Source organism: Ictidomys tridecemlineatus, chromosome 3 (genome assembly GCF_052094955.1).
Source record: "Ictidomys tridecemlineatus isolate mIctTri1 chromosome 3, mIctTri1.hap1, whole genome shotgun sequence".
NCBI lineage: Eukaryota > Metazoa > Chordata > Mammalia > Rodentia > Sciuridae > Ictidomys > Ictidomys tridecemlineatus.
The window spans coordinates 53,977,410-54,002,721 of NC_135479.1; the positions used below are offsets into that span (position 1 = coordinate 53,977,410).

The 25,312-nt window shown below is 47.8% G+C and overlaps 1 protein-coding gene across 10 annotated transcripts in view; it reads right to left on the minus strand.

The window, feature by feature from the left end:
* The window catches only part of Gas7 (growth arrest specific 7), a 226,809-nt gene that overhangs the window by 45,214 nt on the left and 156,283 nt on the right, over window positions 1–25,312 (minus strand). For 8 of the 10 annotated variants that reach the window (XM_078042884.1, XM_078042882.1, XM_078042889.1 and 5 more), the window contains exon 3: window positions 13,148–13,228. In XM_078042884.1, coding sequence (XP_077899010.1) covers window positions 13,148–13,228 — 81 coding nt within the window. Of the gene's footprint in view, window positions 1–13,147; window positions 13,229–13,572; window positions 13,670–25,312 lie in introns of those variants that run through there. The other 2 variants (XM_078042891.1, XM_078042892.1) reach the window with 2 other exon arrangements.

Here is a 25,312-nt window from a genome sequence, read left to right on the forward strand (position 1 = left end):
GTCAGGGGGGGGGGCGAAATTTTCTTTTCAGGAGGGTGTTTAACAAGAGGCGAGGTCATAGAGTCCAGTGGCCGAGGCCACCAATCAGCTGCGGTCCTGGGTTCTGGTCAAAGGTCACATCTTTCTCTCTGTGGAGTCAGCTGGCCCCTTCGTCACCTTCCTACAATATCTTGCCTTTCTCTCTAAAGAACTTCTCCACCCTCAGAACAGTGTGATGTAGGTACAGATTGGGTAACCCTGATCTGCAATGCTTGGACCAGAAGGATTTGGGGTTTTGAAATACTTGCATAGACTTTAGACACTGGTTGAGCATCCTTTTTTATGGGGGGCGGGGGCGTGGGGAGGTACTAGGGATTGAATTCAGGGCACTCAACCCCTGAGCCACATGCCCAGCCCTTTTTTTTTTTTTTTTGTATTTTATTTAGAGACAGAGTCTCTCTGAGTTGCTTAGCGCCTCCCTGTTGCCGAGGCTGGCTTTGAACTCGAGATCTCCCTGCCTCAACCTTGGTTGAGCATCCTTAACCCTCAAAATTCAAAATATGAAAAGTTCCAACATCCAGAAGTCTTGGGATGTTCAAAAAGGTTCTGAGTTTAGATTTGGGGGCCAGGGATGCTCAACCCCTGGGACGGAATGATAACTAGATCGACTGGATGGCATGAAATTTGGCTCTGCCAATTACTAGCTGGGTGATCATATATAGACATTCTCAAATCTTGTTATTGCTAAAATTAAAATAATCAGAGGCTCTAAAATTCTACCCGCTACGGACATATGCCTCTTGGGGGACACTTCTCATTATTCCAATGTGTGTGGATAAACCTGCTCTCCAAGTGGGGGCAAGGGAGCCCTGGTTTGTAGTGTCTGATCTCTGTGGCATCAACGCTTGGCCAGCTTCGGGCCCTCCATGCTGCTGCATGATCCTGACATCCCGAGTTGGCACTGGGACCCAGATAGTCACAGTTCCCAGAGGCGGTGTGGCTCTCTCCTGGCTACAGTTACATGAGCTTAGAGGGTAATTCTACTGAGTCTCCAAAACTACTTTTCTGATGTTGACAGTCCCATGAGGCGGTAATTGCAAAAGAGATATCCGTGGGTAATGAAGTACTTCATTAAAACAGAATAGAGAGAGATGAGGATGACCGGGAGGGATGTGCTTTTGTCCCTGAATTTAATCCCCGTGTACCACCAGTTTGAACAACCTCTGGAGACCAGGAAAGCCAGCCAGCCTTACGTCCTGGGATTGGAACTAGCACCAACACATATAGATAGTGCAGGTCAGAATGGAGGAAGACATACCCACTGATGTCCCAAGATATATAACTGGTGTCATAATTCTTTTTGGGAAAGCTCTTCAGTACGGCAGGAAGTCAAGGAGAAAATGGCTAAGAGTCACTAACATTGACTCCAGGTTGCACATCCCTAATACAAAAATCCAGAATCCAAAATGCCTACTAGGGTGCCCACGTGATGCACTGAGTGGAAAATTCCACCCCATGAAATTTGTGCCATGCACAAAATTATGAAAAATAGTGTATAAAATGACCTTCTGGCTATGTGTATAAGGTGAGTATGAAACATAAATGAATTCTGTGTTTAGACTTGGATCCCATCCCCATGATATCTCATTATATATATGCAAATATTCCAATTAAAAAAAATCCCTAATTTAAAATATTTCTGGTTCCAAGCAGAACCTGCAATATGGAGCAGCCAGGGCTGGAAGGAAACCATGGGTACTAGGATGGTGAGGACCGTGTCAGGAGGAACCCTTCCCACTCTCTAAGCTGGCAGTGAAAATCCAGAGCCCTCTGCTAGCAAGGCAGGGTGCTGGTGGGCCGCTGGCTTCTCCCCCATCCACAGGGTCTGTCCATGTTCTGAAGGGTGGGCACGCACACACCAAGAAAAGAGAAAACTGGTACAGAGCACGGTCCTAGTGCAGTGGCTTGGGGAAGAAGAATCCATTCATGTGGCCAGCTTGGCCTCATCCACATCCATGCCCCTCAGGAGAATGGCCCAATGCCAATCATATTAACCCAGGTGAAAAGGCAGTTTAAGAAGAGGAGGCCAGGGCTCCAGAGGGGTGCCAAGGATACTGGGGGACTCTGCTCAGGTGGGCCTAAAGCTATGCCAGGGAGGCTCTGGATCCATGAGAACTCCATCCCATCACACTGGAGAGATTTCACTAATCCAACAGCATGGAGCCCACAGGGGTAAGACACACACGCTAGAAAGTTCCAAGACAACAGGAGAGAACCTCAGGACACTGCTCTCAGTCCGGGATTGAAGAATAAACAAGAATAAGAAGAAGTAAGATCCAAATAATTTAACTTAAAAGACTGAAGTAGACGTATAAACAGCAGACCCTGTAAAAAAGATGGCATCTTTTTCCAAGTAGCCACGGAATACTCACAATGTTGGCCATAGGTAAGCCACAAATAAACTGTCAATAAATGATCAAAGGCATAGAGAACACAGGCCGCATTCTTTGATCAGAAATCAATAAAAGTAGATATTAATAATCAAAAAAGAAAGAGATATACAAAGTTCCCAATCTCCCAACTCCCACACACCTGGAAAATTAAGAAAATGTCCTCATAAGTGACGTCAGGTGGAAAGAGAATGGAAGACTGTTAGTATGCAAAATGTAGAAAATGATGAGGAAAAACATGAATACCAGCGGGACAAAGCCTGCGTCATCCTCGGGAGGAAGGTCCAGAGCCTGAATTATTTCATCACCAAGCCCAAAGGAATCAACATCAATGGACTGAACATTCAACTTCAGATTTTAGTAAAGTATAAAAGGCCAAACAAAAGAATAAAACAAAAGAATATCAACATGAATTAGTGAGTGAGGAAACGGGGTGACATCAGCGACCCAGCGCTGGCTGTGGGTGGGTGGTGTGTGTGGGTGTTATGTGTGTGGTGTATGTATGTGTGATATCTTTGTGTGGTATATGTATATAGTATGTATGTGTGTAATGTGTGCAGTGTGTAATGTGTGCAGTGTGTGATATGTGGTGTATGTGTGTGGTGTATGTATGTGGTGTGTGTGTTTGGTGTGTGGTGTGTGTGGTATGTGTGGTGTCTATGGTGTATGTATGTGTGTTATCTTTGTGTGGTGTAGGTGTATGGTATGTGTGTGTAATGTGTGTGGTGTGTAATGTGTGTGGTGTGTAATATGTGTGGTGTGGTGTATGTGTGTGGTGTGTGTGTTTGGTGTGTGGTGTGTGTGGTATGTGTGGTGCATGGTGTCTGTGGTGTATGTATGTGTTTTATCTGTGTGTGGTGTGTGTGGTGTATGTGTATAGTATGTGTGTGTGATGTATGTGGTGTGGTGTATGTGTGTGGTGTGTGTGGTGTGTGTGGTGCATGTGGTATATGTGTGTGGTGTGTATGTTATGGGGTGTGTGTGTGTGTGTGGTGTATATGGTGTGTATGTATATGGTGTGGTGTGTGTGTATATGTTGTGGTGTGTGTGTGTGTGGTGTGTGTGTATGGTGTATGTGATATATGTGTGTGGTGTGTATATGGAGTGGTGTGTGTATATGTGGCGTGTGTATGATGTGGTCTTGTGTCTGGTGTGTGTGGTGTGTATGTATATGGTGTGGTGTGTGTGTGGTGTGTGTGTGTGTGTATGTGATATATGTGTGTGGTGTGTATATGGAGTGGTGTGTGTATATGTGGTGTGTGTATGATGTGGTGTGTGTGTCTGGTGTGTGTGGTGTGTTTGGGCAGCGGGGAGGGGTTAGAATCACAATGAAAACAGGCAATGAGCCAGCTTAAATTGAGAATGACCACAAATGCTCAGAATTGGGAACCAGAACAGATAAAAGTAACAAATATAGTAGAGTTTTTTATTTTTTTAATGGAGGAGCATATGATTTCTAATTCTATGCTAATAAAAAAACAAATTTTTCATAAGATTCAAATTATCAACATGGTTTCAAGGAACACTAGAAATGCCCCTAAAGAGCCAAATCTTTGGAAAAGGACTTCCCTATCAAAGGCACTGAACCCAGACGGTTTTATAGGCAAATTTGTTCAGGCTTTCAAGAAAGAAACACCCAGGCACAAACCGTACCAGAGCGCAGAAACGTGGCTGGCTTCCCAACCTCTATACAAAGCCAACATCACCCTGATCCTCAGACCAGAGAAAGATAATGCAAAACAGAACCACAGTTCAGTCTATGGAAATGAAACGCACACGTTTTCACCCGGGCAGGTAACGTTACTGTCTTTGATGACCCTGAGTCCCTGAAAACTAAGTTGTTCCTAGCTCCTTGAGGGCAGAGGCTGTCCTGACCCCAACATGCCCCCTTCACAGGACCTCAAAGTGCACCCCGAATAGGCTGCTATCAGTCTCCCAGCCCAGCACCCCCACGCTCCCAGTCGGGTAGGCTAAGAATGGCCAGGGAATACCAAATGCAGGGGCACCCTGCCCCTAATCCAATCTCTTGTTCTCTCTCCAGTTCTGGTCTTGTTAGCTGTTGGCTAATTACTACTCATGTCAAAACAATTACCAGGAAAGAAAAGCTAATTTTCCATTCAACCATTGCTCCCCACACAGCGGCTCTCCTCTGACAACCTGTCTCGTTGCATCTCGCTCTAAACACTCCCAGGCACGTTCAGAAAGCTGATGGGTGGAGATCAGAGCAGTGCAGGCCCAGAAGATCATAATTGTCATTCCTCATCCTCTGGGATCCTAACTCACCAAGCATCAGCCACAGAGAAAATGAGGCCAGAGTGTGTGTGTGGGGGGCTTCTGAGACCTCTGGCCTCCAGGAGGGGGAAGTAAGATTGGTCAAGGATCACTCATAACCCTAAGAAACATAATTAGATTGGGGATATAAGAAATGTAAAATGCCAAATTCAGGCTTTTTTAAGTTTTAAAAAAGGGAGAACAAAACCTCTCTGTAGTAACGTTGGTAACTTCAAAAGTAAATATAAACACAGGTGCACACATATACATGCACACAGCTCCTCATGGACTGTCAGACAGGAGAGTGCTTGGGAGATGAGAGGAGGGGACAGATATTTGGGCAGAAAGGAGGAAAAGGAGGTCGAGGTGGGAGGAAGTAAATAAAAACAGGGGGAAGAAGGAACATTAGAAAAGTTTTTCCAAGTTGGGCACGGTGGTGCACACCTGCAATCCCAGCAACTCAGGAAGCTGAGACAGGAGGATGGAAAGTTCAAGGGCACCCTCAGCACCTGGCTCCAAGCAACTTAGCCAGATCTTATCTCAAAATAAGTCTAAAAGGGTGAGGATGTGGTTCAGTGGCAAAGTGCCCCCGGGTTCCATCCTCAGTACAAAAAAAAAAAAAAAAAAAGTTATTCAAAGATACCAGGTAACAAAGAGCTGGCTACCTCCGCCACCCCAGATTCCCAGAAGTCCCCCTTCTGGAAGCTCTGCTTCTCCTCTTCAGCCCCAGCCCCTGTTATAAAACATCCTCCAAGTCCCAATGTTCAGGTTCTTGTTCCCTGAATAACCCAATACCAAAAAAAAAAAAAAAAAAAAAAATCTGTCCCTGACACCCTCTTACCCCTCCTTGGAGTTCTTAGGCCATGATTCTTGAAATCCACCCATCTGTCATTTCTTGCTCCCCTGCTACTGTGTCCTGGGAGGCCTTGCAGATTCCCCTTCCGTCACACTCACCTCCGGAGCATTCCGCATTTGTCTACCTTTTGCATTTCCTTCCCTCCACCCATCCTCTCTCCTTCCCTCCCCTCCTTCCTTCCATCCACCCATCATCGTATATAAAAAACAGTGGAATGGAGCATTCTCCCAGCTGTCATCAAGAGCATCACGTCTGCAGGGTGTTTCTTGCAAATACTAAGCAGTAAAGGTCAGGGCTAGGGTCCTTTGGTCCAAAACGCTTAGGACAAAGGCCTGCATGATTCCCATTCAAATCGTTGACACATAGTAGACCTTTTAAAGCACATGGATGTGCGCCATGAACCTCACAAGCATCAATGTGCAGCAGGCACTCCCAGGTGCTATGCAGACACCGAGCCCATCTGGGGCAGTAGAGCAGAACTGCCCTGGAGCCCACTTTGGGAAACACAGCTGCGGCTGTGGGAACGCAGGCTCCGAAGTCAGGAAAGCTTTGGGGTCAGTTGTGTGCTCAGCATCTCTGATGGTTCTGGGCGCCACGGATGCCTCTTGTCCCTGGTACTGTGTCCTGGGAGGCCCTGTAGGTTCCCCCTTTCCATTGCACTCACATCCAGAGCATTCAGGGTTTGTCTACCCTGGTGCATTTCGGGGAACAGTTTTACCCAAACAGTTTTCTGTTGTGGTAATTTCTGTCCGGCTCCCTGGACCTCACCGTCGTCCCTGGCTAAGACGTGGACTTTTGTGCTCCCCAAGATGGACCCGTCAATCCGTGTTTGCCTGTGGTTGTGAATGGTTGCAAACCTGGGGCTATGCTCCAGGGGCATCAAATGTTCAACAGGTCTCTGTAGAGTCCCTAGAGCCCCAGCCCGCAGGAACACAGCTTCGAAAGGAAGAAGCATGCCCCTTACCAATAGGGTTGCACACCAGGGCAACTTCAGAAGTCAACAGGGATCTCTGGTTTAGGGCTGTGGAAGCCACTCTGAGCCTGACCATTTGCTAATTCTGCAACGAGAGAGGGCCCTGCTGTGGTCGTGAAGGTGACAGGTGAGCTGGTCAAGGCTTCCTGATCTGGGGCAGAAGGTGTAGGTGAGGGGGAGGGCCTGGGTGCTGCAGCCCCTCCCCCAGGGCGTCTGCTCAGGACAAGCACAGCTGTCTGTCTGTGCATCTTCCTGGCTGGCACTTGGTGCTCCTAGCTAGGTCCTCCCTGATCTTGCGCCTCTGCAAAGGCACCTGCTCTCTGCACTTTCATCTGGGTTCTCTGGAGCTCTGGCTGGACTCATTCCCATAGCTAGGCAAAAAACAGATCCTGAACCCAGTTTTCTGAAACACCTCCCCAAACCCCCTGCCGGGACAAGTTCAGTTAAAAAACGATATTCCCTCCATCCTTAAGAAATACTCAAATCAAGTTCAATGCGCATCCCGGGCTCAGAGGCTCAGAAGAGAATTCCCTCTCCGCATTTGCTCTGTGGGATATAGTTAGTAAAATCGTCTGTGAATTGCCACTGCCACGGCTGACTATTTAAACTCAGACAAATCAGGTTCGAATAAAATCTAAGTGGAACACGATGGCCAGGATTGGATCTTACACCAGGAAAAGGAAATTAGTGGAAAAAAACATGAAATCTGAATAAGGCCCGATGTTGAGTGAATAGTAAAGTGTGATGTTAATTTCATAATTCTGACAAGTGGATTGGGGTCATAGGTGACATTAACAGGGGAAACTGAGCAAAGAGTACACAGGGAGGCCTGGGGTGCAGCTCAGTGGTAGAGTGATCACCTAGTTCATTCAAGATTCTGGGTTTCATCCCCAGAACCCCCCCCCCCAATTTTTTTTTAAGAAAAGGAACATAATAGGGCCTCCCTGTACTGTCTTCACCACTCTTCTGAAAATCATCCTCCAAATTTGAAAAGCTATTAAATTAAGTCAAATCGACATTAGCCACATCCCAAGCACCCAATAATCATGTGCAGCCAGAGACTGCCCTGTTGGACAGCAACATGGACCGTTTCGGTGGTCACACGCTGTGCTACAGGTCAACAGTGCTGGGGACTGTCATTCTTTCTACTCGGGGACTCACATGTGACATTCTCAGAACCTCATTTGTCACTGACATTTTCTTTCCCTCGGCTTGTTACTATTTCTTTCTCTACCAATCAATATTACCACGGTGCATGTGCCACAAGCCCAGAGATGGTTTTTTTCATATTTGCAGCCGTTACTGAAGAGCATCACAGGATTTCTGTTGTGGTTTTTACTCCTTCTCACTGAGAAATCCTGGCATTGGCCAGGAAAAAAAAAAAAAAAAAGACCCTTCGGAATTGACACGGCTCCATAACTCTGCTGACATTAAAGGTGGGGGGAACGCAGGCAAAGCCCCAGCCAGTGCTCGCCCCATGCAAAGAGTGGAATGGAATGCAGGGGTTGGGGATGTTTCCAGATCTCTCCCTCCCCACCTGGTAACCTGGTTGGCTTTGCTTAGCAACATCCAACACAACTGCACCAAGAAGGGACCAGCCCCGCCAGCCAAGGGTGGTCCTTCAACCCCTCTCAGAAGCCCACAAAGCGCCACCGCAAAAGGATCTGCCTCCTGCGGGTTTGGAGGGGTTCCTTTGCGTTCCCAGGGACATTCTTCCTGACCTGTGTTTCCACGTTCTCCTTCGGGAGCCCCCAGAGGGGAGGTTTGAGGTCAGGAAACGTGGCTGGGTTTTCCACACAGCTCTAACCCCCACTTTGCAGGTAACCGCACCCCCCCCTCCTGCTAACCAAGAAGAGTCTTAACACAGCCAAGGGCAGCCTGACAGCTTCCTGGGCAGATAGCACAACTCCATAGCATTAGCTCCCCAGCCACAACACTGAATGAAATCCCAGCACATTCCTCAGGTTTACCAGGCTGGGCTGGCTCTGCCCCCACAAAACCCCTCCTCATCTGCATACCACCTGGAGCTGGTCCCCGCCCTCCAGACAGGCTCAGGGGCCCACCTTCCGTTCTCAAACCTACCACTCTTGGTCCTGCCTCAGGTCCTTTGCACTAGCTGGTGCATGGCCCAGAACCTTCCCCCCTTACACACACACACACACACACACACACACACACCCATCTTGTCATTGTCCCTAAATCTTGACCTAAATGTCACTTCCTCACGGAGGCCTTCCCTGATTCCCTAGTCACTCTCTGTCACATTCTTTACATCCGAACGTGCAAGGAATACCTGACACATTTTGTGCATGTGCTTGTTTGCAACTGCCCCATTTGGTAGGTTCCCTGGGAGCAGAAATCAGCGTGTCTGTCTTGTCTGGTTGCCAGATTCCTGTTCCCGAGAACAGCTCGCATATTTTGGAATGAGAAGGTGGCACCCAATGCCTTTCACAAAATAAAAAAGACCAAGACATAAGCCCCTCCCCCAACCCAGAGGGGGTGGGGGATGGGAGAAACATCCCCTCACAGCCCAAGGATGCAGAGTGGTGGGGTGATGGTTGTTTACGGTACTGGGGATCAAACCCAGGGGCCATCTACCACTGAGCCACAGGTCCCGAGCCCTTTTTATTTTATCTTGAGACAGGGTCTTGCTAAATTTCTGAGGGTCCCTCTAGGTTGCTGAGGCTAGCCTCTGACTTGCGATCCTATTGCCTCAGCCTCCTGAGTCACTGGGATCCCATCCTCACAGGGCCTGGCTGGGAATTGAGATTCTTGAAACAACATCGTGTCTTTGTTGCATCTCTATTTCTTTTGCCAGAAGAAATCTCAGCCTCTTGAAAGCTGTCTGCAAAACTGAATGAGGAAAGAAATTAGGGTGGGGGTGGGGGTGGGGAGAAAAAAAATTAGCTGGGCCCTACAGAGAAAAATACCAATGTGGCTACTACTTTATTCTTTATTATGAAATTTAGGTTCCAAAATGGGTGAGGAAGACATCAAAATACCCTGGATTCTGTTATTGCCTGACTGGTGGGTTCTCTTCCCTTTCATCCCCATGGGCGGATGGAGTCACAGAGACATCTTCAAGCCCCGGGGTAGAAAGCTTTGAGCCTTAGTGAGCCAAGAGGGCTGGCCAGGCCCTCAGCCAGGACCCTCCTTCTGGCTCAGAATTTGTGAATGGGGAAAGCAGAGGCCCTGCAGGGAGAGGCAAAGAGCCCAAGGCCACGGTTTATCAAGTTGTCACCTCACAGATCTAAAATGGCACTGAGTGTTAGATGCACCGGGGTTTTAAGTGTGCTTAAAACAGAAAAAAAGATGTCTCCAGGTCAATTAGGATACACGATGTTGATGCCTCGATGCGTCTGATGTCCAAGATACTAAAATGCGGGGGTGCATCAACAGGTGGGCCTTAGGATCAAGGACAAGTTCTTCCTGCTAGGTGCTGGGCTTGGGACTCACCTGCACTGAACGGATGTCCTGAGTCACCTGAGAGCAGAGCTTCCTACCCTGGGTACCACTGTCATTCAGGCTCCTCATCCAAAGTCTCCCGTCTCTACAGTGGGGCCTCCCCGTGCACTATCGGGTGTTTAGCCGCAGGCCTGGCCTCCACCCAGCAGATGCCGGTGGGCACCTCCCTGCTTTGGTGACAGTCAAGAATGTCTTCAGACATTGCCGTATGTCTCCAGGAAGACAAAGTCTCCTTGGAGTTGAGATTAGAATTTAGCGAGTCTGGGGCCTGTTGTGAGTAAGCCGAGACTGGGACAAGTTTCCAGTCTGTACTTGAGTACAAAGCCCCTTTCCCCAGAGCACCCGATGGGCCCAAGATTCTGTGGACTTGGCCTCCTTCGAGCCCTGGAGTGGAGAGCAGAAGGGGAAGAGTCACTGGCCACACTGTCCAGCCTGGGCCACCTCGGCAATGCATCGCTGAATCTGACCCTCTCCACCATATCACCCTCCTTAGAGGCTCAGTACTAGCTCAGCACTGGGCAGAGAGGGCTCTTGTCTATGGGGTGGGTAGGGGTGAGGGGGAATAGGGATTGAACCCAGGGACCTTCCACCTCTGAGCTACAACCCCAGCCCCTTTTTATTTGTTATTGAGACAAGGTCTTGTTAAGTTGCTGAGGCTGGCCTTGAATTTGGAATCCTCCTATCTCAGCCTTCAGGGTTGCTGAGATTATGGGTAGAGCCACCACCCTGGCATGAAAGAGCTCTTGATGTGCTTGTTGGGTGAAGGAGGAGGCCTGCAAACCCTGGGTCTCTGGCCAGGGTTCTGAGCCAGCTCCTTCCAGCTCTCCTTCAGCTGCCTGTGGATCCTGGAGCAGAGCTGGCTTTGGACAGGTGGATCCCGGGGACTCAGAGGGCAGAGCCTGACCAGCCCCACCAGCCAGGTGTCCACCCTGCCACTCCCACAGGCCAAGCCTCCCTGTGGCCCTGGTGCTGTCCTCAACTACTGCCCGGACCACTTAGGCCAGAAGAAGGAGCTGTGTTTTCTTTCTAGGATTCAGCTGGCCTAGAGCCAGCCAGGAAAGAGGGCCACACCTCCCATCATTCACACTGGCATTTCTATTGTCAAGAAAGCCCAGAGAACAACAAGGAAAGAGGAGGCAGTGGTTTGGAATTGCCTGTTGTCACACAGCAGCTACAAAGGCTCCGTGGGCCCATTTCTGGGCTCTTGGTCTGAGAATGAACCACTTGCCATCTCTCCTAGGAAACCAGCAACGAATGTCTCATTCTCCTTGTGCACAACAAAGTTCCTTTTAAAAACAACCACTGTAACTAAAAAAGAAAAAAAAAATACATATGTGTGTGTGTGTGTGTGTGTGTGTATCACTTATACACATATATGTACATATTTTAAATTCAATACAGATTTCAAAATTTCAAAAACTGCTGGGCAGAGTGGTGCACATCTGTAGTCCCAGCAACTCTGGAGGCTGAGGCAGGAGGATGGCAAGTTTGAGGCCAGACCCAACAATGAGTGAGGGCCTGTCTTAAAAGATGATAATAATAATAATAATAATAATAATATTAATAATAATAATAATAATAATAGTAATAAAAGGGGGCTGAGGATGGAGTTCAGTGGTAGAGTACCCCTGGGTTCCATCCCAAGCACCAACAAACAAAAACAAAAACAAAAACAAAAATACTTAGCAGAGAATAGTCACTCACCTCTCCAAAGCCTTGCTTGATTCCCTAGAGGTTATATGTCTCTATTATTTTCAGTTCTGAGTTTTTCTGCTGGCCAAGACTGGCATGTCCCTGAATGGTGTACTCAACATCACATGGTTCTATTTTTTGGTGTGTCAATGGCAGAGGGTTCCCAGAGACTGCCGCTCTGTCAAGGTGGGGCTCTGGACCCCTGGCACCCGAGTGCTCTTATTCAATCTCTCTTCCTTCAGTTACCTATTTTGCTTCAGGGAAATGAGTTACACCTCTGACTACTTTGTTTCGAGAACTTTTTGAGGACTCTCCCCTCCTCCTCTACAGACATTGAGGATGTCACCACTGCTGATTGTGCTGCCCTCCCCTGTCCAGATAGACCCTCTGCCACATGTTCAAGCTATTAACATTTAAATTTCCCACCATCCTTTGCCACCAGCTAAACTCCTAAAGGTGAAAGCCTTCAAATGTGGGTTTTTACACTATGTAATATGGAGACGTTGGTGAATTCACTCAATGAGGAAGCCTGACTCTGCCCGGGGAGACTGGGGGGGGAGAGAGAGAGAGAGAGAGAGAGAGAGAGAGAGAGAGAGAGAGAGAGAGAGAGAGATTTTGAGGGGATGGGAGAACAAAGCAGGGCTAGGGGTGTGGCTCAGTGGTAGAATGCTTCTCTAGCATGTCAGAGGCCCTGGGTTTCATCTTCAGCACACACACAAAGTTATTTTAAAAAGAAGAGAGACCAAATCCGCACTCTCAGTTGGCTCAATGGTGTGGCAAAATCCACAGGGAGAAAACTCTTGAGCTCAGTAAAGCAGCACACTGCTGTGATCCAGAGGAAATGTGTGAGGGCACTAAACAGAGCAGTCAGGGAAGGCTTCCTAGAAGAGGTGACATCTCAAAAAGGGCTTAAACCACAAGAAATCAGAAACTCTTCTCCCAGCTGATAGGCCCTGCAACCCTCCTCCTGATATCTCAGAAGTACACTCCACCGATCACGGGCATGTTGACCTTGAAGGCCTCCACTGGATTACCGCTGAAGACAGAGCTAACTCACATCCTTACAAAGAATCCCATTACCTTTCCAGAATGTTCTGTTTGAGAGCTGCCCTGTATAAATGGGTCTCCTTTTAGTTGCTACTCTTTGATGCCCACCAAAGCCACACATTTGTCTCCACTTCAGGGAGGATCTCTTGATACTTGACTTCACCCAGCCATCTCCTCGCCCAAAGCCCCCCGAGTGGGCAGGAGCGTGAGGCCACCACAGCTGTCACCGTCACTAGCAGGGAGTTACCCAACTGCTGGGCAACAGGCGTTAAGGGAACTGCCCGGCCTGACCCCTCCCCAGGTCTGGGCTATAAGATCCCAAAGCAGGGCTCAGCCCCCAGGACCCAGAGTCTCAGCCCGGGAGGTGGACGTGTGGCCTCTCCCCGTTGCCCCAAATGGGTGCGTGGACCGTACCTGTTGGAGGCAGAGAGCTCCTGTGAGGGCCAGGGCTGGCTGGAATCCCAGGAGAACTGCTGGGACGTTCCCAGGTGGTCTCTGGTCAAAGACAAAAACAAAATCACTTTAAGAATTTCATTGCATAGACCTTGAGTCTCCCAGAGCCGCACGAGATGGTTCGAGTTGGAAATCTCAGAGGTGAGCTGATCACTGCCTTTCCTGTGGCCACACACCTGTCCCTCGTGACAACAGAGCTCCTCTTTGCTGGAGGCCTTTCTCCAAGTGGATGGGTCAGAGGAGGTAGGCTTCCAGCTGGGATCCCCTAAAATATCCCTAGGAACCCCACCCTACCTGCCCCTCCACTCCTGTCCTCAATGCGCTAAAACCTAGTCCCGGGCCCCCAGCTGCTGACTGGGCATTTCTTTCCAAACTCCCACTGTCACCTGAGAACTCCGAAGCATGCAGGAAGGAGCCCTGGTCCTGGATCTGTTGTCAGGAGCCCTCTCCCAGCTGGGGATGGATTTCCAAGGACCTTCCCGACTCTACCCTTCTGCCTTGTTTAGAACCGGGCCCTCGTATCTCCAGGGCACCTCTCCCTCTTCTGATGAGCCACACAGTCCAATCAGAAAGAGAAGTACTCCTGCAGCTCTATTATCAGGACTAACTAGACCTGTTTGGCGGTTGGGAACACAGACTTCTTACAAGTTATCTGGTGATAAAAATAATATTCTCTGGGCTGGATATGGAGGCACATTCCTGTAATTCCAGTGATTTGGGAGGCTGAGGTAGGAGGATTGCCGATTCGAGGCCAGCGTGGGTAATTTAGTAAGACCGTCCCTTAAAATCAAAACAAAAAGAACTGAAGGTGTAGCTCAGTGGTAAAGGGCCCCTGGGTTCCATCCCCCAGTACAAAAACCAACCCACCAAACAAAAATCCCCCAATCCAACTTTCTCACTATATAAATTTGAAAGTTGAGGAAAACACATAGGAAAAAAGTAAGTATTGCCATAATCCCATACCAGAGGTCATTGCTATCAACATTTGGAGTCTACATGTCCATTTGTTGAGTAAGCATGTGTTCATGTTTAAAACGAGACAAAAATCATACTGGACTTTTGCTTCATGTCCCAACTTTTGTGACTACCTTTCCCAAACCCCATAGCACAGGGCTGAGGCTTGAGGGGTAGCAGCCACTTGATTTGGCCTCCTACCACCAGCATAACCCTGGCCAAGATCCTTAACCTCTCAGACCCTCAGTTTCCTCCTCTGTTAAATGAGTTCAATAATGTTTCACATCTGAGAGGGTTGTTGATATAATGCCAAATGCCCACATAGAACTTTTACATAATTACTTATGGGTGGTTATAATAAGATATAACAAAATATAAAAAAAATTAAAAAAAAAAATTAAAAAAATTAAAAAAAATTCTATCACCTGGGAATTTGTTTCAAACACTGAAATCAAACCCAAAACCCTTTTGATGGCTTCTCTCAACTGGGATTTAAAAGAACTGAGTTCCTTCCCGGCAGGCTGGTGCACACCTGAAATCCCAGCGGCTCCTCTGGAGGCTGAGGTAGGAGGATTGAGAGTTCAAAGCCAGCCTCAACAACTTAGCAAGGCCCAAAGCAACTCAGAGAGACCCTGTCTCAAAATAAAAAATAAAAAGGGCTGGGAATGTGGTTTGGTGGTTAAAGCACCCCTGGGTTCAATCCCTGGTACCAAAAAATAAATAAAATAAAATAAAATAAAAAAATAAACCGAGGACCTGAGCTCCTGCCTCAGCTATGCTCCTAAATTTCTGTGTAGCTCTGGGCAAGTCATACCACCTCTCTGGTCTCTGATTCTTCATTCAAAATAAAAGAGTTGGGCTAATTGGTGTATCAGGCCCCAGCACTCCTATTCTCCAGTTTTAAATGGTGGTCTTTAAAACCCACTGCTTGAGTTTTGGGAAAACTGAATTTAGGGTTTCAGGGGAGGTATTAACAGTGGTAATATGATCCCCTCCTGTCCCAAGGGGGGGAAAAAACCAGAATTCAAGGTGAGTGCTGCAGAAAGCATCTGGGACCAAGTGACCAGAAACCAGAGAGTCGCGGGGGTCTTTGATGAGGACCGAGGCTCCCAGCAGGTGCAGGGGCTCCCCTGGGAGAGGAGGGTGTGCTTCTTGGCAACAGGGCACCAAGATTGGAGAGTTTGCCTGCCTGGCACCCAAGGGTCCTGGAAAGCCTTCAAGGACAGGCCATTTACATGCTGGGTGACCTCTAGAATCACCTACGCTCTGTATTGTGTCAGCTGAACAGTGGGGATGACAACCGGACATAAAGAGGGTTGCAATGAACGTTAAGTAGGTTGACGTGCATCCAGCCCCCAACGTTGGGCACAGGGCCACACAGAAAGAAGCCAGGCTAGAAATGGGAACACGGTGGGACTTGCATGAGCAAACCACTTCCAAAAGAGCAAGATGAGGCTGGCTCAGAGCAGGTGCTTAGCATGCTCAAGGCCCTGGGTTCCACTCTCCAGAAAACAAACAGACACCCCCAAAACAACCAGGAAGGAGAGCCTCCCCCACAAAGCAGCCACCTGAGGACTGGAGGATGATACTTATAGAGTCCAGCTTCTGGGGCAATTGGAAATGATCCAGGTTAGCAAGTACAAGGAGAGAAGCCTCCGGGCCTCAGTGTAGAGGCCAGCTCTCCCGAGGGGTGCAGAGCCTCCTCCAGCAGCCTCCTGAACTGTTTGATGCGATACTGTACCTGTGGCCTGTCTCACTAGAGAGCTCAAAAAGTCAAGCTCTGTCTTTGCGTCCCTGGTGCTTGGTGGTCGCTTCCGGGTAGTAGGGACACAAGATATGGGTGATTGGATGGAAGGAGCAGTCAAGGCAGGCGCCTGCTACAGTCACCAGGTAAAATAGCAGAGTCCACACATCAGCCGGTCGGTCTTCTTTTTAAAATCAGGTCGGGGACATCAGTCACCAGAGGAAAGACTGGACTCCATCAGGGGCCATGCAACAGGCTCAGCCTAGCCTGTCCATGTCCTGGCCAGACTTGTCTGGCCCAAGACACAAAAGACAGCTGAGAGCCTGGAGCCTGGGGGGGGGGGTGCAGCCAGACCAGGCCTGGCCAGGCCATCTGGAGAGAGCCACTGGGGCCCTGGCTGGGTGACCTCACTAACATCAGAACCAACCCCATTCAGATGACCATACCACCCACAGGGAGGGAGTGGGAGCCGTTTCCAAGTCTTTTCCAATAAAACACTCCCTGATCTGCTGACGATGCTTGACCAAGCCAAGGGGAGACGGAAGCAGGCTGCCCAGAGTCCAAGGAACCCTGGATGGAGGCCCTTTTGCATGCTCTGGGCTTCCATCCCCAGGGCCCTAGGTCATCCCAGGTGACCGCCTACACTCCTGCTAACAGTCACTGCCATGAAGGCCTCGGTCCCTGTGGGAAGCAGAATGAGGTCAGGGTGGAAGGAATGAGACCCTCTTCCCACCCAACCTGAGCCACACACATTTTTTTCCCTAATGGCAACAACTCTGCCTGGACCTTTTCCACGGAAGCCAGCGAAGCCAAGCATACACAAATGTCTGACGGCGAGTGAGACCAGCCCCAGACAGCTGGTCAGTGCTCAGGGTCAGGGACGCTAATCCCACCCCCATCAGTGGGTGGGTGCCTGCCTGGGTAGAAAAAGACCTGTAAAGAGAGAGTATCACTGAAAAGTTGAAAGCTAGTTGAATCTGAGCTTCAAAGCACAAACTTTGAAATAATAATGATGGCCAGGCGCAGCGGCTCATGCCTGTAGTCCCAGTAATTTGGGAGGCTGAGGCAGGAGGATCACAAGTTCAAAGACAACCTCAGCAACCTGTCTCAAAAAAATGAAGAAATAAGGGGCTGGGGTTGTGGTTCAGTGGTAGAGGGCTCGCCTAGCCTACATGAGGCACTGGGTTCAATCCTCAGCACCACATAAAATAATGTGTCCACCTAAAACTAAAAAAAAAAAAATACATAAATAAATAAGTAAATATTTTTTTAAAAAAAATAAATAAAAAAGACTGGGGATGTAGCTCAGTGGTTAAAGTCCCTTTTGGGGTCATTTCCCAGTATTGGAAGGAAGGGAGGGAAGAAAGGTGGAGAAGGGAGGGAGGAAGAAAGAAGGAAGGAAAACTTATTAAACATTTTCAAAACCATGACCCAAGTAGAAGTTATTAATTTTAAACAGTCACTTTGAGACTTCATTTCCCCTTGTCAAGATTTCCTGCGTTAGAAGCAATGCAGGGTTAAAGTCACAAGGAACCCCTGGACTAGGCCTCTGAAGGTCGCAGGAAGGATCTGCCACAGCCCATCTTTAAGCCCTGGTGGCCCCTCTGGGGTCTCCTGCCTTGGCTTTGGCCTTGGCTGGGTGCTTACTCTCTGCTGCCCCCAGTGGCCATAGGGTGAAATAACCGCAAGCATCAACCCAAAGGAGAAAATTTGGGGGTCTTTAGCAGTCATTGATATGAGATCCATGAAGTCCTCTCCTCTTTGTTCTGTGACATGACCCAGCGGCCACCTCCAAGTGGGCTTCCTGGACTGGGCCACCACATTTTCCCTCAGCACTTCCAGTGCCCATGATATGCCCCCTTATGGATGTGATCTCTCTCCATCCAGCCGGTCAGGGCTCCAGAGGTGGAGGTGATCTTGGGCTCTGTCCTAAAACCCTCCAGAGGAGCAGAAGGAGCTGGGGAAGTAGTTGGGTCAGAGTGATTCAGAGACCATCCATGGGCCTCTGCATCTCTGCATGGGTCCCTGGTAGCACTTCCTCTACCCCCAAGGACGGAGATGCCGCTGGGATCTGTGGGTGTCTTGCTCAGGCAGGGCTGGAGGGAAGAAGGAGCTTAGGATAGGACATTCCCCAGCCCCCGGCCCTGGAGCCAGCCTCCTCCAGGCTTGCTTCTCACCCTGTGGGCATACAGAAGATTCCTGAAGGGTCCAGTGGCACCAGGAAGAACAGCTCCGTTAAATCATTACAGAAAGTCTCACTGGGGAAGCATCCTCCCAATCCATGCCCTACGCCGGCTTCTGCAACGGTACCCTGACTCTGTTCTCACACAGCTCAGATTCCCTGGCAGGAAAAAGACCCTCAGTAAACAGGGGAAACACAAACGCTTCTCTCCAACATCTGCCCACAGGTCCCTGCCAGGTCAAGAACTGCAGGGTCAGCCATGTCTGATCACAGAAGCTACTGAACTTAGGCTCCGTCCTTCCACCTCAGGCAGACTGTAGAGTTCACCACAGCTACTGGGTCCCAGAGTCTGTGTCCTGATAGACTCTAAGTCCTGGGGACCTGAGATCTTCAAGGGGGTCAAGCATGAGTTGGTGAGGGAGAAGGGGGGAGGGGTAAAAGCTAAAACCCTTTTACTTCTCAGGAGTTGGTAGAAGCCCTCACACAGCCTGATACTCAGGAAAACTCCCTTGTGCAATGAGACTCCTCTTGCTCTGAAGAAGAAGAGAATTTTGAGACGGGGGGCCTAGTTGTAAGAAATAAAAGAAGTGGAATAAATAAGTGGCTCTGGTGTTTTAAGATACTCCTTAATTATTTTGAGGCAGTCTAAGGTCCTTAGGAATCCAGGGATTGGCTTATAGCCAAATGCTTATATCCCAGGTGGAGTCCTTGTAACTGAATGACCACGTTCCTCAGCCTGTTTCCTTGTTGGGAAGTGGGGATCACAATACAGTGGTCCTAGGTTTGTGATCTGTGAAGCCCATGTGGCACTTACAGCTTCCAGCAGTTTCTGACAGATAGCAGACCCTCACAGATTCCAAACACCAATATCCTCTCCAGACCTTTCCCCTCCCCTCTGCTTCCCAACTTCCACCCCAGATACCAACCCCCTGCCTCACCCCTCTATTTCATGCCTCCATAGAGGACGATTCCTAGAGAGGGGTGAAGCAGGGCTCCCTCTGATGCTGAAGAGGAGACCAAAAGCCTTCTCGAGAGGAATGTCCCTAAGCGAACCACCAAAACATCACTATCAGTGTCCCCCAATTTCTCCCTCCAGCGACTCACAAGATCTTAGAGTAATTCCATGATTCACAGGGGGTCAGTGGTACTGATGCAATTTGATAGGTAATACAGGCTGATAACACCAATGGGATGCACCTGGTCCCTGTGGTGCCCTGGTTCTTTGACATGTGCCTGAAACAGGGTCTGGTCTGGCTCTAGCCTTCCCAGAGGTCCTGGGAAAGGGCAGAGCCAGAGATGGCCAGAGGATCCTTAATTCACCAACCTCCTTATACAGTGCAGACCTGCATAGATGCAGTGGGAATCTCTAGATCATCTACCCCAACTTGGGTTGAAGGGCAATGAGGATTGTAGGAAGACACATGTTCTCATCGAGCCCACAGTGTGCCAGCTCACACAGGCACAATGCCCCCTCTTATGGTGCAAGAAGACTGTGAGCAGGTGCCAAGAAAGAACCACTATCTAATCCCAAGGGTGGGGACTTGGAACACAGAAGTTAAGCACAGAAGTTAAGTTTCTGACAAAGCTCCGGTCTCATTGCCCAAATTTGGTTACTCATCCCAATCACTGGGGCTATTTATTAGAAACACAGATTCTCAGACCTCACACCTGGAGATTCTGGTGTGGCAGGTTTGAGTGGGAACCCAGAAATCATCATTTTTATTAATCAATCTCAGTCATAAACCAGATGTGGGAAGAGCAGATGTAATCCATAGTGATGTCACCATGGAACACCATCCTAGATAAGGAGGTGCCTGGACTGGAAAAACCAAAAACAAGAACAAAACCAAACCCAGGGATGATTCAGACTTATGCTGAGGCAAGGTTCGTGGTTGCAGTACAGGGTAAATCAAGGAGCCCTGGAAATGTCCACAGTCTCCTTCCCAACCTTCTGAAAATACCAGGTTAACATCGGTCTCCAGAGAGCCGCCGCTTGGTGTGAGGCTTGGTTGTCTGTTTTGAGTTTCCAGGAGCATTTTGCAACAGGTGACAATGAGAGAGGAGGCAGACAAGGGCCGTGAGCACTGCAGAGAGGGCCAAGGTTGCACAGAGAAGGTTCTAGAAGTGGAAAGGGGTGAGTAACGACGGGAAGGCCCACCCTCCCTGTTAAAGTCTTATCTTAAGTCTCAGGGGCTGAAACCCAGAGTTAGGAGACAGCACAGGTGAGTTTTAAGGTGCAGTGTTCCCAGGTGTTTGGCATGGACAGAGGTGAGGAGGGAAAGGCATGACCTGATGGTCCAGCCCATGTGCCCTTTGAAACTGTCAGTCTGACTTTCTGAGCCCTGGGAAGGGGCACGGGAATCTCACAGTCTCCTCCCTGTCCTCTGGCACTTGACGGACCATCTGGGTGAGCGACTGCTTCCTATAAGACGTATACTTTCCTGACCACCACTCCCACCAGACATAATCTGAGGGCTGAGACTGTCAATTAATGCATCCCCGTCTCTCCCAGGCACCCCGCAGAATGGGCATTCAAGGAAGGGTTTGATGAATGAATGAAGACTCACTCAAAGCAATATCTAGAACCAAGTTCAGGAACGTGGCTAATGGCTGATTTAAAAAAGCATGCCTGTGTGGGCATGTGTGTAGATAAAAAGAAAGATAAAGAGACAGAAAGAAAGACTGAGAAGGGGCCAGGCAGAGGAGGTAAGAGTTCCAATTCCCCTCCCATCGAATGAATTACAAAGCAGTAACAGTCCAATTTATAAAAAGCAGAGGTGCTAGGAATGTGGCTCAGTGGTTCAGCTGGCCTGCCATGCCCACGGCTCTGTATTCAATGCCCAGCACTGCAAAAATAAACAAATAAATAACAAAAAGAGCAAAATCCACACATGGATGGTTTTTAGAAAAACGATTATAGGCAATCAATAAAAAAATGTTAATTTTCACTCAAAATTAGGGCAACACAAGCTAAGACTAATAGTATTTAAAAAATTTTTTAAGTTGTCAATGAATCTTGATTTTATTTACTTATACACAATGCTGAGGATCGAATCTAGGGCCTCACACATGCTAAGCAAGTACTCTACCACTGAGCTACAACCCCACCTAGACACTATTTTTTTTTCTTTTATTTTTGGTACTGGGGATTGAACCCAGGGTGCGGATGGGGGCTTTACCACTCAACTATATCCCCAGCGCCCCCCCCCCCCGTTTTTTAAAATTGTAAGACAGGGTCTCACTAAGTTGCTTAGGACCTCACTAAATTGCTGAGGTTGGCCTCCAACTCATGACCCTACTACCTCAACCTCTCAAGTTGCTGGAATGAGATGTGTGCCACTGCACCCAGCCAGATACTATTTTGTAATCCATGGGACAAATTAGATCTTTCAAGACTGATAATCCTTCTTCAGTGAGGATCTGGAAAAGCAGGTGATTATGCCTCTCTTTGAAAGGCAATTTGAAGACACCTAAATCCCCAGTGCATCTATCCTTTGACCAAACAGCAGTTCCCCATGTTCAATGATGCAAGTTAATGTATACTTTTTGGAGCATCTTTTGTTAGCTGGAGAAAGCGCCCAGGAAACAACCTAAGTGTCCACCCACAGGGCACTGACTATGTGAGATTGACAGAAGGGAGTCTGTCCAGCTGTAAAAGAGAGAAGGATCTCCAGAACACACCAATAAGTACCAAAAAATTCTCACTTTTTACAGAAGGGTGCAATTCAAACATATATGCCTACATATACATGGAAAATTGCTGATACACATGGAACATTCGATACTGGCTCATCCATTTGATATGCGGCTTGTACCAAAGTAAAAAGACTGCATGTTTACAGTATGCTGCATTTGAATGCTTTACCATGCATAGCACCCCCACATCTGTGGTTTCACTTTCTCCAGTTTCAGTTACCCAGGGTTAACCATGGTCCAAAAAATACTAAATAGAAGATTCCAGAAATAAACAATTCGTAAGTTTTAAATTGTGCACCATTCTAAGGAGCATGATGACATCTTGTATTATCCTGCTTCATTATACCCAGGAACAAAGTAGTAGATACTTTGTTCAGTGTATCCATACTGTATATATTACCCACCTGTTAATGTTCAGTTCAACTGTCACAGTATCAAGGTATTTGTGTCTAAGTAACCTTTATGCTACTTAATAATTGTCTCAAAGTGCACTAACAGTGATGCTGGCAATTCAGATAGGCCAAAGAGAAGATGACAGTGCTTCTTTGAAGTGAGAACTTATAATTAAAAATAAGATATTTTAAGAGAGATCACATTCACATAACTATCACAGTACAATGCTATAATTGTTCAACTTTATTACAGCTATTCTTGATCTCTTCCTGTGCCTAATTTATAAATTTATTTGCTGTATGTGAAAAAAAGCACAGTCTATCTAGTGCTTGATACTATCTGTGATAGAAAGCTAGATGGAAATGTGTGGCATTGGTGTAGGAATGAAGAGAAAGATCTATGGGGGAAAAAAGGGACAAGAAATAGGCAGACTGGTTCAGCACAGGATAAAGAAGTACTTCACAGGACAATGGTAGAAGGCAGAATTAGTCAACAAATGCTGTTTGAACAAGGGACAAATATGATTTCCCAGTCCTTTGGTCATGTGTCCTTTGTAAAAGCTAGCACAAGTGGCTTTTTAGTTTTATAAATAGAAAAAACCTGCCCAAGGACATCCTGCAAGCCACACTACCTCATCCATGGGGGCATTAGATTGGTCTCTGTAATATTCTTCTGTGACACTACTGAATTATGGGTTTGTAACAGGCCCCAGGAGGACTTCTATGTCTCTACAGAGACGTTGCCTACCACTCATTCCGCTCATCACTCAGAAGCTTCTCCATAAACCAGTGTTTTCTACTCATACATCACCTTTGTGTGTGTGTGTGTGTGTGGTGGTTGTTTATTTTCTGAGAAACTCGGCATTTATTAACTTCAGTAACGCTGCATTGCTCATCTTTATAGAGAAGACTTTACAGTAAAAGGTGTGACTTGAGGTTTATAAATAATGCTCGAAATCACTGAGCGTGTTGCTTTTCACAGGACTGGGCAAATTGTCAGAAAAAAACCTAAAATTATTTTGGGAAATGGAAATAGACAATAATCTCTTTGAGGTGCAGCCACAGAGGCACCTGCAAACCTGCTAGATTCCCAAGGAAAGCCATTCAGCCCCAGGGACATACCTCCCACGCCTCCAGAGCCCAGACTCTTTCAGGACCACGGGAGATGTCCATATCACAGAGCAGCGCTGTAGAATGTGTATAGAAATTTTCAGCAAAAGAAGCTCTTCTCAAGCTGTTCTCGCAAATCAAGCAGGGGCATTTTGGGGGCAGAGAAGATCACATGAAATGGGATGAAATAGGAAGCATTTTAGGATTGAATGAAATAAAATTTTGCACGAGCAGGTTTGGAAACCTCTTTGTAGCCAAGTGTGATACACGACTGTCATCTCAGTGACTCAGGAGGCTGAGGCAGGAGGATCGCAAGTTCAAGGCCAGCCTGGGCAATTCAGCAAGACTTCATCTCAAAATCAAAACAATAAAAAGGGCTCAGGATGGAGCTCAGTGGTAGAAGCACCCCTGAATTCAATGCCCAGACCTGCAAGGGGAAAACCAGTACAAAAAAAAACTTCCTGCAAAGAGATCTTTGAATTTCATGAATTTTTCACCTATTCAGCAAAATGCAAAGATGCTAGGAGGAGGGGCAGGCTTCAAGGTGAGCTTCAGGTAGAGTTCCTCAGTCTTCAGAGCACCAAACAATCACCTGGAGGGTAGGTTAAAATTCAGATCACAAGGCCTGACCTCCAGTTTCTGATTCTTGGGGTCTGGCCTGGAGCCTGAGGATTTGTATGTCTAACAGACGTCAGGTGATGCTGTTTTGCTGCTTGGGAAGACCACGGTGGGAATTCCTGGCCTTGCACTGTGGGTGTGGCTCAGTAGTAAAGCATTTTCCTGGTAGCATGAGGTAGGATTTGATCCCTAGCACTGCGATCAACCAATCAACCATTAAGGTCAATCATTTCTGGCCTCCATGAAGACAAGAAAGGACATTCCCAGTATAGCAGGTGCTACTTCATCCAGGTGTCAGCAGTAGGGTGATTAAAAATAAACAAAAGTCCAAGAATCAAAACCACCCAAGAACTATGCCTAACTTGAATGTACCCTCTCTGCTCAGTACATTTCCACCAATCACTTAGTGCTACTGGAAATGATAGCAGTTCTTTCTTCCCCTCCTGGAGTGATATCTTTCCCACAATACAGCTTCTAACAAAACCAGGCCGTCCCGAACCCCTGGCAAAAACATTGTTTACTTTGATATCAAGAGGGCTGGGAAAGCCCCTAGAATCTGCAGACAGCATGGCCTAGGCAGTATTCCAGGGCCTTGTGCTGTGAGCCCTAAAGGTCTTAGAAGGTTGTATAAAGCAAGCAAGCAAACAGACAAACAAACAAACAAACCCATATAAACAGGGCATAAGTGGTTCTATGTGTGCTACATGTGCGCATGGCAGGATCAAGCACACTTTGAGAAGCAGAAAATCACTGTGAAAGGTTGTCAGTATAAGCATAGAGTCAGAAAGCTACATGTACAAAAACAAGCTTTGAATAATCAAAAAAAAAAAAAAAATCAAATGGCTCAAAGAACCAAACCAAACCAACGAACCACCACCACCAACACCAATAATATAACTATAGAAACGATATCAATGCCAGGTGTGCCTGTAAACTCAGCAACTCAGGAGGCTCAAGTAGGAGGATTCCCAGGTTCAAGGCCAGGCTGGGCAATTCAGTGACACCCTGTTTGGAAGTAAAATAAGAAAAAGGGGCTGGGATGTAGCTCCGTGGCTCCTTCCAAAAGAGGAAAGGAGGGAGGAGGAATGAACAATCTATATCGAGCTGATCCGAGAGAGCCCCAGGGAAAGGATGAACCCAATAAGGCGCTTTCAAAGTGTTTGAGGTTTTCATCTCTATCATCAGGACCCGGATGAGAGCCCCACGATCTAGCTACTAATGAGTTAAAAACCTGGCCCAGTTTTAGGGGAAGGGGCATGTTGTGCTCCAATCTATCCTTGCAAAAGACCACTGGATTAATTCCATTTCTTCTGGGGTGGGAGGTGTCTTGGCTATGCACATAGGAATTAACCCCAGTCCACAAGAGGACAGGAGCCTTGGTAAACCACAGTCCACCATCTGTCCAAGGACGACAAGACCCCTGTGCGTCT